The 19,314-nt window shown below is 42.8% G+C and overlaps 2 protein-coding genes across 2 annotated transcripts in view; both read right to left on the bottom strand.

Moving 5' to 3' along the window:
• The window catches only part of LOC140316730 (eukaryotic translation initiation factor 3 subunit H), a 50,083-nt gene extending 40,664 nt beyond the window's left edge, over positions 1-9,419 (bottom strand). The window contains exons 1-2 of the mRNA XM_072394679.1: positions 9,281-9,419; positions 1,556-1,712 (exon numbers count right to left, since the gene is read on the bottom strand). Coding sequence (XP_072250780.1) covers positions 1,556-1,712; positions 9,281-9,382 — 259 coding nt within the window. The 5' untranslated portion in view covers positions 9,383-9,419. The remainder of the gene's footprint in view (positions 1-1,555; positions 1,713-9,280) is intronic.
• Positions 9,420-10,805: 1,386 nt separating this feature from the next.
• LOC140316731 (double-strand-break repair protein rad21 homolog A-like) lies at positions 10,806-18,485 on the bottom strand. The gene is made up of 14 exons (XM_072394680.1): positions 18,352-18,485; positions 16,693-16,883; positions 15,697-15,826; positions 15,482-15,581; positions 14,844-14,950; positions 14,501-14,698; positions 14,260-14,385; positions 13,984-14,109; positions 13,658-13,881; positions 13,002-13,155; positions 12,691-12,836; positions 12,136-12,312; positions 11,904-11,987; positions 10,806-11,772 (listed from the first exon to the last, which is right to left on the bottom strand). The coding sequence occupies exons 2-14, from the start codon at positions 16,834-16,836 to the stop codon at positions 11,581-11,583; spliced, it is 1,908 nt and encodes a 635-aa protein (XP_072250781.1). The 5' UTR covers positions 16,837-16,883; positions 18,352-18,485; the 3' UTR covers positions 10,806-11,580.
• Positions 18,486-19,314: the final 829 nt, after the last annotated feature.

The following is a 19,314-nucleotide window of genomic DNA, read 5'->3' on the forward strand; positions in this document are numbered from 1 at the left end:
CTCAGTAACTGACCTCCCGTGGTTCTGATTTAGAGTGTACGGCTGGCTTTCTGGAAGCACTGAAAAACGAGACGGCAGCATTCTGTGGAGTCGTCTACTTTGCGACGTACCGTTCCCATTTAATAGGAAAATAAAAGGTAGCAACAGCCAGCATGTACATCACGACTAAATCCAATTTACATTTTGAGTTTGCTTCTGCACTGACAGACAACCTGAAGCCTGTCGTCTTTTACAGCTGGATCACAATCTGTGCAGGAAAGGATTCCACTGGAGCTCTGAAAATTTGCCTGAGTTCACAGCAAGCCACTCCTCACTGAAGCCCTTGTTAACTTTAAAGGAGTGACAGATGGAAATTTCAGCACATCGAAAGTCAGTAACACAACAAGCGATGGCGCTCGCACACACTGAGCGCTTCCTGACACTAACGACCTTCAGCTACTATTGGCGCTTCTGCATCCTGCTGAAAGTTTGACGGTTGCTCATTAGGCCTGTTAGACTGGGACTTTCTCCCTGTCCACCGCTCCCTGCATCTGCTCATCCTCCTCCCGCAGCTCAGTCCGGCTTGTAGCAGATACTGTTGCGGCTATCAAGAAGTGGGGGAGAACGAGGCGTGATACGGGAGGGGGGGGGGGGGTCAGAGGACATGGCAGCCTTTTGACGAGAGGCAGGAGGCTAAAGGGGGGGGCGAACATTTGTAGATGACGACAAAATGAAAACCTGTGTGCGTTTTCGACGTCCACCTGTAACCTCGTAAGCTGGAGCATTTCATTCCTGCCCCACCGCCCTCACACATCCACCGTGGAACTGACAGCGTAGGACACCAGGCTCCTCGTGGGCTTAGTTAGAAGCCGGCGCTGCGCCGACATCTTACACACACACACACACTGCCAACACACTCAAATTTAATGAGCTGTTGATATGCTTGTACTCCACGACAGTCTTATTCTATAAAGCATTTTAAGTAGGTTAAGAATATTGATCAGCAGCTTATCTCTCAAAAACACATCAACTATTTCTCTATTTAGCTTTATGGTTCAGCCAACAGCAAGCTCTGATGTGGCTCAAACACCTTAAGTTCATATTTGTGAAATAATAAAACTCTAGTTGATCACCCATACATACTTCCGCTCGCCTTTCATTCGCCACGAACAGATAAAACATTAAAAAAAAATCTATTTTTCCAGCCAGAAGCAGAATCATATTCATCACACAATGCTTCAAGCTAATATTTCCACAGCCATCTGGTATATCCACCCAAGAACTCAGAACTAATTAAAAACTTAATCATCCAGATTTGCAATTCATAATGACATGCAGCAGAATTTAAATGACAAAGAAGCTCTTATCTGTAACAGAGTTTCAAAATCACACACAAAGTACCAAAGCCTCCACGTTAAATCACTCAAACATCATGATCTCTGAACTCATCCGGTGATGAAGAGCTGTCCACTGCAGTTTATGTTGCTATGATTTTTCATTGTGTGTTTGTGAATTCATTTGTCCAGTTTCAGCCAACCAGCACCACCAGCGGAAAGAGGACACCGCCCCTAGTTACCTTCATCGAAGTCTGCATCATCCTCGGTGTGCTGAGGGAAGGGGAAGCAGTTTGTGATCTCCAGGCGGTCGTCAACTACGAGGCCCAGCAGGACGCCCTGAACCACCTCGCTGCCCTGGCCCTCCTCCTGGTAGTGCTTGATAATCTTCAGCACCACCTGTGAAAGCCAGAAAAGGAACATCACTGCAATATCAAACTACAGAAAAGAAGCGAGAGGAGGCAAGTAAGGAGGCTTTACAACTCTGGAAATGTGACTTTATTTTCTGAACAGGAGCTACATTTCTGTTGTGATGCGACTGTTGTGGCATCAAGTTCAGCAGCTGCTCTGCCTGTAATGTTGATTTGTGTTCATTAGTCTGAGATGTGCATTAAAAAGCCACACAGGCCAAGCCGCAGATTTAGTTTCCCCCAGCTTTCTATTCTCCTACATGCTTTGTTTTATTGCCGTGCGACTAAATTAAACTATTTAATTGATATGAATGAGGACAGGGAAGACAATAATAATGTGGCCTTAAAATACACAATTAACTTTATTCTAATGTATTTACAAAAATCCCTAATTAAGAAACAATGTGCGCTCTTCGAGAGCGAGGAAACTTTTTTAATCAAGAAGTTTCATCATGAATTTATATTCTTTAAATACACAAGAAGTCATACAGCAGCAACATTTTGAAGGCTAAACCTTTCTACAACACACTGGATAATTAAAATAATGCAAATACAAATAATTACACAGCAACTGTTAGGAGTGGCTCCTGCTACTGTGAACTCAAAGGAAAAAAGATGTTACCAAATGTGGCGTCAATGAAAGACAAACTTCAGCACACCACACACAGGAGCGTTCCTTAAAAAGTGTAGAAATACGAAGCTGTCGACTTAGAACTTTCTGAGAATATTTCCATGTACACGGTGGACAGAAAGATCCTCCTCACGCATGGAGTGGAGTCCTGAAACGCTCTCGAGCTGTTCCAGAGCGGCGAAAATGCAAATGGCTGCAACATTCGCCCCAGACTTTCTGCTGAGATTTTTTTCCAATGTGCAAATGTGTCAGCAAATATTCTGGAGCATTTACCGCTGCTGCGCCTGTGAGTTTCCCCCCTTTCTGCTGACCTGTACGCTGCTTTCTGCTTGCTCCCTGCTCTTGTGGATACATGCAGACACGTGCAGTTCTCACATCAACACAAATAGAGCCCCATGTGCTATTCTCAACAAGTTGGACAGAAAGCACATTGTAATTTCTCCATCCCATGCTGCCTCCTGCGCGCCCTCGACAGCAGTACGCCTGAACCCCTCCCTGCCACTTGGAGAGTGCATCTCCAGAAAGCACAGATAAGGTAACGCTGCGCTTTTCTCATCACTGCCTTGTGTTCATAGCTGCCGCTTAACGTTGTTTAGTGAGCTACTCCAACACACCACTTATCGTCCGCAGGCCATGAGTTATGGGCTTAAGTGGCCCAGGTTGTTAGAACACCACCCTGCAAATAGGAATGTTGAAATAACAGAACAGCTGGCCAGAGGCGAGTAGAAAGTCAGAATCATGCTGTAATTCAAATTGGTAAACACTAGTAAGGCCCGGTCAGCTCATTTCTCTCTTTAGTTAGGTGGACTTTAGAGCTATGTTTATGCATTTGGCAGACGCTTTTATCCAAAGCGACTTACAGGTAGGCGGGTAGGGTAAGGGCCCCTACTGCAGGTAGTAAATCATACCACTACACTAACCACTACTGATGAAGTGCAAAGAAAAAAGCAAGAGCAAAAGAGTTCTGACTTCTTATTGTTGAGATACAGAACATGGAGCATTACAAAAAGTTGTGGCTGGAGATAAAGACGGGGAGGCTGGGTGATTGTAACGTAACAACACAGCACCAAATCTGATTGGCTCGCTGAAAAACACCCAGGCAGCCTCTAACAAAGCCACGGGGTTATGTTATGTTGAACTTTTTGAGTTAGTAGTCACTTCAGACGCTCTCGAGCGCAGGAAATACAACATTAATTCCATTACATGTCCCTTTTTTAAAGCGTTTAGTTTTAAAACTAAACTCATAATCCACATTTGAAGGCTTCACCGAATCTGACTTTTTCAGGAAAGTATTCCAAATGAGCTGTTCTGCAAAGCCAGGTGTGTTTGGATGTCCCTTCACATGATACATTAGCGACTCGCTGATGGCAAACCTTTCAGGTCCAGTACCGGCAACAACCGCCTCCTTGGGCACAGATCACATCATTGCAGTTCTCTGGCTTACAGCGGACTGCAGCTGTTGATGTCTGGTCACCTGGCAACGCCCACCGACCACCAGCTTGCTAAAGTCTGAGAAAGCCTTTCTTCGAATGCGTCAAAGATTTTACTTTTACGTGTCCCAGAAACTAAGAATTTAAATTTCAGCAGAACTGTCGAGCTGCCCAAAAAAAACGTCCTCACCAAGTAGGCCAGAGCATTTTAATTCAACTGCATATGAAATGTTTCGACAGTGTTCTTCACAGTGACCACCAACCTCCTACCTTTAACCACAAAACTGACAAAAAAACATGTTTACAAAAACATGTAAAAAGGAAATACTCTACCCAGGCCATCACAGGCTGCGGTTAAGTAGTGGAGTGTGAAGCACCACCTGCAAGCTCCATCGCTGGGGGCATCACTGCTCTTGAATGCGTACAAAACGCTGGTTAGTATTCAGCACCACTCATCAATTTACACTCGAGAAAGAGGAGGCAGCACACAAATCTTTCAGGAAAAATGCAACCCTTGTACAGTGGGAGGGTGTATCTGAACTTCTCGTCTGATATCCTGCAGCATCATGCTTTATCTGGACAGAGTGCCCATGCATCATTGTACGCTTTTAATTTTTAACGCTAGTTAAAAATGGGCCAACAGACTAAGCCTCCACATGATTAAGGAGCTGGTTTAGACTCTAATGCTGTGTCACTGATGCCAACTGCGTGTATATAGACCAACCCATCAAAACACATGCAGGCCAGCAAGAACATAAAAGAGCCATAGAAAAAGAGTATAAAGAAAGGCTAAGCATCTAAATGAGCAGGGACTGGATATAAAATAAGGGTGAAAGCACGGTGTGGACAAGTAGAGCATAAATCACGCTGATAACAGTGAGGGCAGGTCACAGCCAGAGGCATTAATAATACACACACACACAGAGGAGCAGGGTGGCAGCTCTGCACCCATGCTCACAACAAAACACCCAATACCACTATAAGGGAGCCCTTGCAGGTCTTAGCTGCCCACGCGTACATACATGTGTGTACACCAGCAGCTCACTCAGAGAGATGATTTATTTCAGCAGAGTGCCGGACTTGTCATGCAACAAGTAAAGAGCTCGGGGCATGAGGAAGAGAGACGATATGGGGTGGAGCGGGCAGAAAAACAAATCTCATTCCCTGCCCGCCGTGGCTTTCCTGACAGGGGGGGGGGGTTCTGTGCAATAGGTCGGTGTGGTGGGGGAGTGATGTGCAAGAGGGAGAACTCCATGGAGAAGGTGGTGATGATGGGAATGCAACAAGGAAAATGTGACAGAGAAGCCAGAAGGAGGCAGAAAATGCTGACAAAAGAGAGCAGGAAGGGGAATCTGTGAGAGCCAGGAAAGCAGACAGGTGGAGCAATGACAAGGGAGACAAGAAGGAATATGGCAGGAGAGAAAGGGGCTATAGTGGAAGGCCTTGGGATTGGCATCGCCGACTGCCCCCTTGAGCTTTGGCTCGTTCTCCGTCAACAAATTGCTTTTCTGGCCTTCCCTCCATCAGTTAGAGCAGATAGCACACATACACAATGCTCTCAGCCATCCAGTTCTTGGCTTTCTTGTCCATCACACACTTAAACAACATCCTTTTGGAAAAGAACCAGGTCAGAGATAGACAATCCACCAAAAACACGGGCAGTAAGGTCAAACAAAGGCAGCTAAGTAAGAGTGTTGAGAAAATCCTGAAATGCTTCAAAGTGGGGAACTGAAGAGGACGCCACACTGAAAGAAATGAGAAAGGTTTCGGTGGATTTGTAGTGCTGGCTTTCTTGTGCAGGGTAAATGCCATCAGGTATTGTAAGCAAATCCCAGAAAGCTCCACGTTTGTGCAAACCTGCATGCACACACAGGAAGGCTAACTCTCTCCAGTACCATCTTTTAATGCTGCTAGTCTCTCTCTTTTACTCATCCAAATATATTGATCTAGCTCACCAGCAGCTAGGCCCAGCGAGCTCACCTCATGTGGAGAGGCCCCAGATTGATATATGGACAGTGTATTATAAATCAACAAGCTTAAAATTGAATTGTGCAAAATCAATTGCAACCCAAATCCCCTGTTGGCTGCCTTTAATTCTTATCATAAATCTTCTCTCACTCACACAAAAGAGTTTATATTCCTGACACAACGGGGCTCTAGTTATGAGAACATACGGCAAGAGAGACGATCCTTTAATGAGTTTTCTTTTTGGGCCGCTCAAGTGTGAACCACCTCTCCACTCCATGTTGGCCGTACAAGAGTTGACGGAGGGAAAAGCTTTTGTGTGGCGTGACTCATCCATGGATGGAGATTCTCAGATTTCTCACTACATTTGCCAGCTTTCGCCTGCTGGCTTGGGGAAATCTTTCTCAAACATGTTGTGCCAAACAAGTCCGGCTTCTAATGTGACGTAGGTCAAGATGACCATGGGGGGGGGCGGTGGTATTGCAATGTTGGAAAACGACCTAGAAGATAAAAGCGAGGTGTAAGCACGCCTGCTCTGATGCAACACAATTTCAGTTGCACTTGAATCAAATGAGATGATATCTGGTTTGAATCGGTTCACGAAAGCGTGCAAATTCCATCAGACGTAACCTGAACAAGCTAATTATAGGCCTGATTTCTGTTTCCAATCCTTTAGATCTCTACTTTAACTCGAATATTCAAAATAATGCTAATGTTTTCAAGGGAAACAGAAGCTGCTGCGTTGACAGATTCTAACAGAAAACGTGTATATTTTGCACCAAGGACAGATCAGACGGAACATAGAAGTAAGTAAGTCATTGCCTGTGTCCATGCCAATAGACCTGTGTCACACTCTTATGTGATATCTTCCTGACAAGCCCAGGCAAATGGCAAGTGTAAAACCTGAAGAAGAAGAGGGGACCGTTCTGACCCAGTGTTTCTTTTATTCCCATTTAAGCTTTCAAACAGAAAATGACTGCCATCGTTACATGAAATGTTCAGATTCAACTAATTCTGCACGACTTCCTGCCGTTTTATTATAACACCGAAAACATTCTGCACAATGTGCCCCGACTTTTCCTTAATTCGCAGCGCATGAATAAAAACCGTGTCTGACATATATCGCATCTTAGAATAATTTAATAAGGACTTTCTTTTCCATCCCAGAGGCTAGCTTGAGCTAAGGAGGTGCAAAATGGAAACCTATTGCAGTGTTCCAATACACCTCTGTGGCAACATGAAACGCTGACACCTTCTCAAAAGCAAAAACAGTCCATTTCTGCCACACGACAGCAGGGATGCCGTCCACAGGCAACCCTGCAGCTAAACCTCTGACAGACCGGTCATGACGCAACGCGTCAGCAACTGCTGCATATCAATGCATTCAGGTGAAATGAGTTTCAGAACTCTGCTTGAAACTGGCAACCCATCTTTCAAGAGTCTGAATGAAAATGAGGTCACACTTTTAACCTACCCTGACAGCGTTTAAGCGCAGCGAAACCGTTTGTTTGATAAGGCTATGAAGGGAATAAGGAAGCTCTCAGAGGTCTGAGAAACACACGTTCAGGTGAAATATGAATATATCACCCCAATGTGTGATTTGAAATTAGAGCCGTCGACTCTGGAGCAGCTTTAATGAGGAAGGTAAAAGGAAGGCAGCAGCTGGCAAGTTAAGTCCTGCTCCTGCATTCAGGCACACTACAAAAACAAGCCGCTTTGTGTCCAGTGCTGCTTAGGGCACTTGGAGCCAAAATGTAAATGCAGTGAAACAAGTTTGTCCTCTGCTGTTTGTACAGAGGTACTACATATTGTAAAGATGGGCACGGGCCTTTTAAAGGTCAGTTTCAGTGACTGATCACCATGATTAAAAACAAACAGATAAAGCAAGAATTGTTTAAGAATTTCAAGGATATCTTCTAAAAAGACAAGAACAACACAAAGCAACAAATCATTGAAAGACTGCATCCAAGAAGCATAAAGACAGACAAAAAGCCTCAAACATAGATGCTTACATGACTAATGCATCAAATCCTAAAAAAAACCCAGCATTTTCTTAATCAAACTACCTTGTCCTCATATCTAGGAGAAAATATTTTCCAGAGCATTAACAATTGGAAGGTTTTGTTGTTGTTTCTATTTTGCACCAGAGCAGTTCCAGCACTGGTTCAGAGCCAGATCCTAACTCAGAACTTGTTCATTCTGTCTCGAATACCAAAGCTCTGGCTACAGCACAGAAAAGTGGTGCTACATAAGCACCAACTCTTTCCTGGGCCAGAACAATGAACTGCTTACGTCAGCTGCTGAGGCTGTTGAGCCAAACCAGACACACCAAAGTGTTGTGAAAGTAAGCCAGTGTCATGTTTAATCTGATTAATTCAAGAGGGAAAAAATTATTATCTATAAAAAATAAAAAAATAAAAAACTGAGCACAGAAAGAACACGAGCTCAGTGACATAATGATGTGGCTCTGTGCTGGTTCTCTGGCTGCAGAAAGCCAAACCAGTTCGGAGCTAGAACTGGCTCTGGACCCAGCCCTGAAAAGGCTTAAAATTGTTCAGAGAACGAGAACAATTGCCAACTCCGTGCTTCAGAAAACCACGACAGCTCGACTGAGCCATTAAACTGTAACAAAATGCATGCACAGAAGCAGAACTGAGGTAGCTATGCAAGTACAGCTGAATTAACTGCAGAGATGTTGCCTTTAAGTCATTTGAAAGGAGATTTTTTTATGTCAAATGATGCTGCAGTTTTAAAATCAGGATTTTATTCAAACAAAGCAACAGTCTGGGAACACTTTAAAGGGAACAAGTTGAGATAAATGGGGTCACTTTCAATCTCAATTTTCTGACTGGTTTAACAGTCTCACAATAAAGACCATTAACTGGGTGTGTTTGTCAGGGTTTGGAGAAATTAGATTTTGTACAATTTCACTGGGGAAATCCTGTTAGGAATGTCCACATGTGCGTTGTTTTTCTTTCTTTTTTTTCTGACCACGTACTGAAGTACAGCTGGTAAACGGTTATGGTGATTTACGCATGAAGCACATGCAAAACCATTTAAAATGCAACAGATTTTGTTTGTGGGTCCCCTCTGGGGAGTAGCTATCACTAATATCAAACAAAGCTCGCGATGTATCGCGCAAAACACTTAGAAGAAGAAACATCTTCGTCGTCATCCTACGGTGCCCCTTAATCCAGGGAGGTCCTGGGTTTGATATTAAACGCCCCTGAGGGCTACCGGCTGTATCTAACGGAACGCTAAACAGCAGCTGACCTAAAACACGATTAATTGCCTGGTAAGCAGTTATGAGGCTGCATACTGATAATATACATATTTAAGTGACGTGTTAGATTCAACAAGGCAGGATACGTCACGGATTTCGGTTGGCAAATACATTCAACAGAAAAAGAAACGGCTTTCCATAATGTCGCCGCCATGATGATGCTCACACTTTAGCATGCCCATCTGGTAACAGCTGTTTTTCTGTTGTCCGACACCTAAATTCAGCACAGAGCCCGACCAGACACTTACCAGTCCATCAATCTGGATCTGTTTGACTGGAGAGTCCAAAGTGCCGCCTGTAGAAGCCATTACTGGTGTAGATACTGGAGCGGGCTCTTTACGTGTAGCCATTTCTGAGTCGTTCCACGAGAAAGAAAGGAGGAAAGAGTTTGGTGACGGACATTTCCGACATCTTTGCATCGTTTCTCCTATCCGTATAGAAACGAAGATCAAGGGTAGAGTTCCCCCCCCCCCTTTTTTTTTTTTAGGGTAATTGCCTAAATGTGGTTTGGAGCAATACGAATAAAACATATGCCACGTTTTATTGACCAAATAGAAAATATGTACACATAACGTAGTTAAACGAGTTTAGTTGTTTGTTTTTTTAATGACTCACTTTGTTGGTTGTTCACAAATCAAATACTTGAAAAATAACGAGTTGTATGAAAATGGAAAACAAAAAAAAAACTATTTCCACAACATTAATGTTTGGGTTTGGTCATAATTTACTACACTTTATTAAATTTATCAAATTGAATGGGTGTGTTGAACCAATGAGACACTGGGTGTTGAAGGAATTATATGGAAGTAAATCTGTGTCATCGGATTTTGAAAGAAAAAAGTGAATATTTATGCATTGAAATTATGTATCTGTATCTGTTTTTCAACGTTAAAATATTCAACTGCAAGAAATTAAATCGCAAAAATTCAACCGTAAAAATTTAATTTGAACGCTGAAATATTCAACTGCAAACAATTCAACGTTGAAATATTCAACTGCAAAAAATTCAACCGCTAACAATTCATGTCCAATACAAATGTCAGCTTTCTATTACTGAATCTTGCAGACACAAACCACACTGATGGCATTAAGAACAGTTAAAACACTCACCGAAGCCCCATTATTATTGGACATGGTTAAAATATGGTCACCATGTCGTATTGGGGTGATTCGTGCTCGCTCCTTTTTCTTGACCTACACTCCCGATCTTGAATCTAGAATTTATTGCTCTTCCTTGGGTTCTCGGATGTTGTGGTTGAATTTTTTTTTTCGAGGTTGAATTATTTGCAGTTGAATATTTTTAACATTGAAAAACATACATAATTTCAATACATAAATATTCAGTACTAGAAATTCAATCACTTTTTTATTTCAAAATCCGATGACACAGATTTACTTCCATAGAACTAGTCTAATCTTTGGGTTGTCTTACTTTAATTAGATTTGTTTTCCTTCTTTACACAAGACTGTTATAACCATCACAAAATACTCTAACATGACTATATTTGGTCCATGTTAAGATTATGTTGAGCTGACCCGTATTTATCAAGAGGACACAGCAGAATTTCCTTATACTGAAAGGAAGCAATATAGTTGTTAAGGATCGTTAAGAGTAATCATTTAGGATTGAGATCTTTCATGCTGGAAGCCACCAGCGGGCTGGATACAGGTGCCTCTTACTAATTAAGTCTTTGAACTTAAAGTCATTTTATAAAGCATTGTCTTACTCAAAATAATGCATGCAATAAAGACGCATCCTGTTACTTAACCAAGTACTTAAAACACTTTATTTCAAATCTTTACAGAAGTATCACAACTAGAGGTTACCCAAAGTCTAAAAAGGTGGGATAGTGAACTTAACTGTAACAAGTACATCACCTAATTACATAATGCAAAAAGGCAAATAAGCATAAACGTAAAAAGGTACAAAAGAGAAATTTACATGAAACTTAACTGATAAACTGCCTGAATTATACATCTGAAACATGATATTTAATGCCAGGTAAGATTAACAATTTATTGACAGATTAACCTTTTAGTTTATCAAAGAACAAGTGCAACGGGGAGAAGATGGGAGCGGTTACACTTCCGAGCAATAAAACAGTACCTTTCCAGAACATGTACAGAGTCAATACAGGATTCCTTGCATTAATACAGGGGCCTTTATCTAAAATCTGATATATTTCAGTCGAAAGAGGGGGGCACGGATACAAAATTTATGGAATGAGCAGACAGCAGAAATTTTAACTTATAAAACAGAATGAAGCAGTTTACAAATTGACGACTGAAAAAGTGTTTGCTTTATAAATATACTTGTCAACATTCTTCCTCACCCATCTGAACAAAGAACACAGCATGATTCCATCTTTAGTACAGTAAAATCCTTTTGTTAAAAAGTTTCCAACCCTTTCCCACGCTATGCCCTCCCGCTCCCCAGGAAAGAAAAAGGGCTGACAAGAAAAGACAAAATAAAAAAAAAAGGCAGAGTTGCGTAATTTAAAAAGAGTATGCCTGCTGCAAGCAGAGTGTTTGTCTGTTCTTCCAATGTCTAAATGAGGTGGAATCTTGGTCCAGCTGTGGCAATGATGTCGCTGTAGGGCTGAGTCTGAGTGACCTCGATGGCTTGCTGCTTCTTGAGGACCAAGAAACTGTAAAACTTGGCGGCTGCCTGCTTCCGGTTGTTGTTCCGGCACAAGTCGAGCAGGCTGACTGAGTCTGCGCCCGTCTTAGCCATGACGCGCTGTTGGAGACGGATTAAAAAAAAAAGAAGAAAAGAAAGTCCTTAACATCTAACCCAGAGTGAGCTAAAATAACACATTTTCAGTATATAACGCCAATCCAACATAATATTTTGAGCATCGTGGCTCTTACCTGTAGACCGTGCAGCATCTGCTGGGTTCTCTTGTTCCATCTCTTCTCCTCCTGGTCCTGGTCTCCACCTTGACCCTCCTCATCCTGAGAAACAGACGGTGATCAGAATTAACTTCATCTAACCTGGTAGTCATTTCTCCTCAAGAACTTCTTTTTCCATTTGTAAATGAAGAGATTACATTCTATAGCTACTAACTACAGTGTCTTATGAACAGCCTAGATTTCCTCTCACCTCCTCTTCGTCACTCTCGTCCTTCTTGTCCTTTCCTTTGGTACTGAGCAGGTCGAGCTCTGGGACGAGCTGGGTCAGGTTGAGGCTGCTCTCCTCTGGGGGGAGTTCCACCTGAGGCATGTCTAACCTCTGCGAGTCGGAGCGGTCAGCCAATTGTTGCTGCTCCAAGGGAGCCATCTGAGAGAAGAACGCACCCAAACATGGACCAGAGTTAGGAGTCGCCGCAGATTTAACTTCTTAAGCTCTCCAGTGTGATTGCTGAGCATTTAGCAAAGTTTACTGCTTCAGAAAATTCAAACCAATACGCCCTCATCCGTTAGACGACATACAAAATGTGACCTAAATGCGGTGAAATCTTCATGCCTGGACTGGAATTATGGAGGTTTTTTTTGTAATGTGACCACTTTCTTCAGCACTGAAAGCAGCCACAGGAGGCCTGTCCACCACTTTTAGAACAAACCAGGTGAATTTTTGACAGTTTGTCAGTGTTAAAGTAAGAATTAAAAATGCAAATGAGGCAGCTTTAGTTCCAATATTCTGACAGCAAATACTCACAGGAACGGTGCCCTCTTTGTCAAGGGTCTTGCGTTTAACAGCGCGGGGCGTGGATGGAGGAGGCATGCCACTTTCATTCAAGGTTGTCCTGCTGCCCTCCATTGCAGAGGCTGCCAGCATACTGGGCTCCTCCATGATCGTCTGGTCTGAGGAACAGAAGGAGGTTAAAAAAAACAAACTGATGAGTGAGCAACAGCATCATTTGAGGAAATCTGAAGAGAGTTTCCTCTCCCTTTCACTCAGCTCAAACTGTCTGGATCCAGTCCAGACAGTTTGAGTGACCTCCTCTGATGGACTCCAGCATGACTTACCTATAACATCTCTCTGATGAGTCAGGAGTTCCTCTCGAGGCAGCTCTGGGTTCTCCAGCTCTTTGAGGAACTCATCCAGACTGTCTGCTTCGCCACCCTTTACCCTCTTCCTCAGCTCGTCTGGCACCAGGGGCGTCAGGCAGCGTGTGAACATCTGTGAACAAGAATTATACTTGGAGGGAAGGTGCTTTTTTTTTCTCCTTATTATTATTCTTAAGATATTTAAACCATTATGCAAAGTTAAAAAGACAATTAAAAGTATGAACTTTAGGGAGGACTGACGCAAGACAAAGGCAACTGCTAAATTATGCCTCTACACGTTCTCCATTCAGTATTCAGGAAAGACAACATGTGGAGAGAGAGAGGGGAAAAAAAAAGACAAGCTCAATCACTTATTCCCTCTCTTGTTGCTTCAATATTCTCATTTTAAATCCCAAAACCTGAACAGAATGTCAATGACAAATGTAATCGAAATCTACTCTCAACCCTTAAACAAAGTCTGGGCCTACTCGAAGATGAGATGCTCATTACTGCCCTTGGGTGGTCATTTTTCCTGTTGCGATATTGGCCAGACAGCTGACAGTTTCAGTCCATTTTCACTTAGTTGTGAATATTAGCCCAAAGACGCGTGAATATTCATGGAAAGCATCCGTTACCTTGAGCAGCCTGGCGTTCCAGAGGGGTTGAGCAGGCAGAGAGAAGAGCTTCTCCACTCCACCAGTCTCTTTCCACATCATAAGCTTCTTGGTGGGGGGAGCAAGATCCAGGGTGGTCACAATATCAGAGTAGTCAGACAGCTGGGCTCTGATGGTCTTACTGTCCAACTCTTTCACACTGTCCACAATCAGCTTCCTTTTACGCTTTGCCTTGGTCTCTTTCACTGGAAATAAAAATAAAAATAACTTGTGTGTGCAAATGCTGAACAATTTCAGATAGGATTTTTAAGCAAAATCTTACGTCTTTAAAGATAGGAGAGACTTACCAGTGATGTCGATGGGCTCCAGGGCAAAGGCCTCCTCTTCATTGTGAACCAGAGTGGTCTGCTCTGTCTGGTCAGCCATTGCAGGAAGTGGTTCTGCTGGGCCAGAGTCTGGACTGTCTGGACCCGCTTGACAGTAAATGAAAGAAAATATATATATATATATATTTATCCTCAGTGCAGCAACAAATGAGTCACTGTGCAGTTATAAGACCAGAGTGAGCTAAACTTTCATTTCTGCTTCTGTGTGTGCATCATTCTTAACACAGTAATGCTTACGTGACTGGAGGTTGTCAAAGTCATCCTCATCGTCTCCATGATCTTGAGGCATCATGACACTTTCTGTGAAAGCTGGTGGATCATCGAAGATACCACCTCCGTCTTCAGAGCTCAGCAGCGTGTCAACTGAGGAATAAAAAGATTAGACTTTATACTTAACATACGTGCGTCACATAACAACTTACACTGATGACTGCAATAGTCAACAAGGAGATAAAGAAATTAATAAAATGCTGCTCACCTCGCATTCCACCATCACTGTTGCCCATGGACGCATCCCCAAAGTCATCATACTCCATGTGGTTGGATTTATCAGGAAGATTAGCTGGACCAGGCTCAGCCTCCAGCAAGAGGTTTGAAGCAGTGGCACCATGCATTATATCCTCTTCGAATGCGGCGTCATCACGCATCATCTCCCGGTCGTCCATACCAAAGTCAGCTGAGGAGTACAGCACTTCATTATATGAACGAGTTCATACTATTCTGACAAACATACACGTTCATTACATAAAGCAGGCCCCGTGTTTAAATACATATGTGATGGCTGGCTAAGTTTAGACATCAGCATGTCAGTTGAGTCTCACCAAAGTCATTGTCTTGCAGGAGGTTGAGGTTGCCGACATCTTCCCTCATGGTGATCTCTTCCACTCTGCTCTGGTTCAAGGTGAACTGCTGAGCCACATCGATGTCACTGAAAACACATCAGGGACGAGGTTTAGATCACAGTTAATAGCCTCTGGTCTTCTGCTAGCGCTTCTTCAGAGACTCGTGGCATCACCAACTACACATAGTTGCCGTCACTTTTTTTTTTCCCAAAAGAAAGAAGCTGTGCAGCAAGATCAGCGCTATTAATATTCAAAATACTAGATTTTATGGCGATTCAACTGCAACAACGGTCACTTTAACCACTAACACACCTAAAATGACTTTCAGTATGCATTCAAATGACAGCAAAACAACTCTGAGCTGCCCAAGAGATGTGGGTGATGACAAACATTTCAGTTTGGCTCTCAAACAGTGATAGAGTTACAGGTATGCTACATTTCAACCTGAATGTGATGCAACCGTGTACTTTCTTGAATGATACAAGCAGCATCACATCAGTACAAGTGAAAGCAGAAAGAGAGCAGGAGCCATTCACCTCTCCCTCCAAACAGCTGAGTTTTCATCTGCTAGACAAGAAAACATTACTAAACAAGAACAACAAATCTGGTAAACTTACTCCAGATCAGGAAGTGGCTGGTCAAAGTCATGGAACTCCTCAGGTAAGGTAATGGCATTGTATGCTGCCTCTCTGTTTTCCTCAGGTAGATCCACCACACCTGAACACAGAAACAAGTAGTAATGTTATGTGGGAACTCCACTGGCCTACATGTTCTAAAGAACAACCAGACCGGGTCACAAACATTACAACGCTTTGTTGTGGTTTCTCCTTACCTGGCCTGAAGGCCATTTTGATCTTGATAAAGGCTTCATTACAGTCAGCAAGCAGATACTTGGCCTTCCTGTGGTAGATTCTCACCACCCCAAGGAGCAAGTGACCTGAAGTACGTAATGCCATCTTCACCTAAGATTAAAAGCAACAAATATCACACGTCAGAGAAAATTCATGTACGCTGGGCCAGAAGTGTGACGTCAGAGGACGTTAACCCAGCAGAGCAGCTTTCTCCACAGCTTAAAGGGTAAAATATAGACAGTCTGTATTTGTGAATGCTCCCCATAAACGGCACAATGCAGGGCGCCTGTAGCTCAGGAGGAAGAGCAGTCGCCCACCAATCGGAAGGTCGGTGGTTCGACTCTGGCTTCCCCGGGCTACATGTGTGTATGAATGTGTGTGAATGATTAGAAAAAGCACGTAGTTAAGACGTGCTGTATGAATGTGTGTGAATGATTAGAAAAAGCACGTAGTTAAGACGTGCTGTATGAATGTGTGTGTGGTGAATGCGGCATGTAGTGAAGCGCTTTGAGTGGTCAGTTAGACTAGAAAAGCGCTATACAAGTACAAGTCCATTTACATCACAATTTATATTGTCTTGCTTGTTTGCGCCAGCATTTACAAATATCTGCCAGTAAACACTGTTCAGCACTGAGGACATTCATAAACACCAACAGTGTTCATAGACACACACTGTAAATTAGGATATCTTGTTGTGGGCAAAATGTGACAGAAATCACTATATGTGGAGACAAAATGTCCCCATGTCATGGTCTTCTACAGAAAGAAGAAACGACACATAAGCAGCAATGAAACTGCTTCACTTATTGCTGGGCCCCTCACTTCACACAATGCTAGGTACTTAATAGATAGCTCTGAATTTATACCCACCTTAAAACTGGCATTACAGCAGTACCAAAATGTTTTGTTTTTTTTTTTTTTTAAAAGGAAAACACAAAGAACATGACAATCTATAAACCGTACTTGTGTCTTCTTACCTTAGGTGAGATGATGCTCTCCACGCTGCTCTCAAGGTTGCACTCAAACACATGGGCCTTGGTCAGCTTTTTGTCCCAGTGGGCCGCCAGCCAGATCTTGGCCAGCGGCCCACGTTTGCTGAGGACAAAGTGGGCGTAGAACATTGCCCTTGTTCCTTGGGTTCACACGCACCAACTGTGGTAGTTCTGACCTGAAAAAATATGATCCGATTAATATTTGACCATCCAAAATCAAAACTGCCCCCCCCAAATCATTCAAATAATGACAAAATCATTGTACATGGTCAGAACAATGAAAAAAATGTCAACTTGCAGGACACAACCGAGTAGTACACCGACACCCCTTCAGTACCATAGTAGTACACCAACACCCTTTCAGTACCACAGTAGTACACCAACACCCCATTCAGTACCATAGTAGTACACCAACACCCCATTCAGTACCATAGTAGTAAACCAACATCCCTTCAGTACCATAGTAGTACACCAACACCCCTTCAGTACCATAGTAGTACACCAACACCCCTTTAGTACCATAGTAGTACACCAACACTCCTTTAGTACTGTAGCAGTGCAAGACAATGCAGTTTGCAGCCATGGAAATAGACCAAACACCAATCTAGTGAATAAAATGCTACAAATTTCAGTTATGTACAATTTAAGGAACCAACACCAAGACAATACCCAGGCCTTATGTGTTATAATTACAAATGAACAGCACATAGTGCCACACAAGCCAGGTAAAGATACGTTTCGCCTATAGTACGTGGACTAACATATAAACTTTCAAGACAACCAATAATATCCGTGTTACCTCCACAAACCGGGGTCTGCTGTGTCTCGAAGAAGAAGAAATCTTTTGACATGCGTTGATTAGCTAAGACCAGCCACATTTAAGACAGTTGAAAAGTAGGCATTTAGCTAATATCAAATTAAAAGTCCATACCTCGTTTAAACTTTTGCTTCTATTCTAAAACACCTTCAAATGATACTTGTGTGTAAAATATCAATACAAGACTCGAAATCAAGAAATGGGACGTTATCAAAACAAACTCTTTCTTTATTCAAGTTCCGCCTATTTCTCCGTCTCGGAGTCAAACATTTTAAATGAATGCACATGTCGATATGAAGAAACCGGCACATATCCCACATTCAGCTTTAAAAAGCTTCTTTTTTGCTCTTATTACAAAAACCACATAATTTAAATAGGAATAAAAAGTACGGGATTTAACATACACTAAAGGAAGAGTAGCACGTTAAAAGCGCCAAAGGGTGGGCGACGCCAGTAAATAGTCGGCGCCATCAAGTAGGATGAACTAAATTAGCCACAAGCTTACTACAACTGGAGCAATGGGATTGTGAGTTTAGCAGAGAAGTTTAGAACTAATTAATGAATTTTAAGCAAAGTTAAGCAAATAACGCACCATGAAACACCACTTACATTAAAGAACATAAAGCACTCTGGAACAAGGCACCCATCGATGTCTGCTCATACACCCCCCCCCTCTCTCTATCAGCACAACACTATCGTTAGCCGATAGCTAACGGCTCCCTTCACATTGAAGGCCGCAGTGAATAAACCCGAACATGCATCACTATTTCCCTAAATTACATACAGAAAATCCACGCGAAAAATATTTCCGCTGCAAACACACTTACCGACAGTAGCCCTCTTAGCGTGAAACCCCAATGATTAGGTAATTTCTCCCAACGAATGCTCCCCTGTTGTACTCATTAAAACAGCCAAGATGGCGCCAGTCGCCTTCCTCCCGCTCACCGCTGTCCTTTTAAAATCGGCAGGATGTTTACAGTCAAAAATGGCGGAGGAGGAGCCTGCTGAGGAGGCTGAAACGGACAGACGGCCTAGTGTGAGCGCCGAGGGAAGATAGAGGGCGCTGTCACATAAAGTCCACCACAGGAACAATCAACGCCTCATTCAGTTAACTAGGAAAACTGTTGGTGCATAAAACATAGACATGTTACTACCAACAAAGTACTCAATCATATGAATGTGTGGCTATGTTTGTCTGTTTTCTCGTCTTTCATTTCCGCCACTTCCATTTGGTCCGTAAACATCCCTTGACTACACTGCTGTTGAGCAGGGTCTCGACTCAAATCCCAAGCATCAACCAAGTGTCATGTGATTTTGTGACATGTCGCAATAGGAAAAAGCCACAGAATACCACATGCGTTCGAGTCACAAGTGTCAGGTATGCAAACCTGAGCGTATCAATAAACAATGTACTTACTTTTTTGAAGTAAATTATCTTTGACTGCATGAGTGGACTTTAGGCAAACTCAAATAAAATGAGAAAAATTACCCTTTTTACACGAGGACGAACCACCCTCAAATTACCGTAGCTTGCCAAACAAATGTAATCCTTTAAACCAAATCCTCAACAAGCAGTGAACTGGACATCCACATAGACTGAAACGAATTCCCAACAGTATGCTAAGATGACAATTTTGCTTGACAGACAGACTGATAATTCTACAGTCAAACAGTGAAATGGGTGCTCACTAGTAAAGCGGATTTGTCTCGTTGGCATCTGTTCCATTTAAACTAGTTTCTAATTCACCCACTGCAGAACTCCTTGTCACCACGTGGGATAGATGAGCTCG

The sequence above is a fragment of the Leuresthes tenuis genome, unplaced genomic scaffold, assembly GCF_036924035.1.
Source record: "Leuresthes tenuis unplaced genomic scaffold, fLeuTen1.0.hap1 SCAF_10, whole genome shotgun sequence".
In the NCBI taxonomy this organism is placed as follows: domain Eukaryota; kingdom Metazoa; phylum Chordata; class Actinopteri; order Atheriniformes; family Atherinopsidae; genus Leuresthes; species Leuresthes tenuis.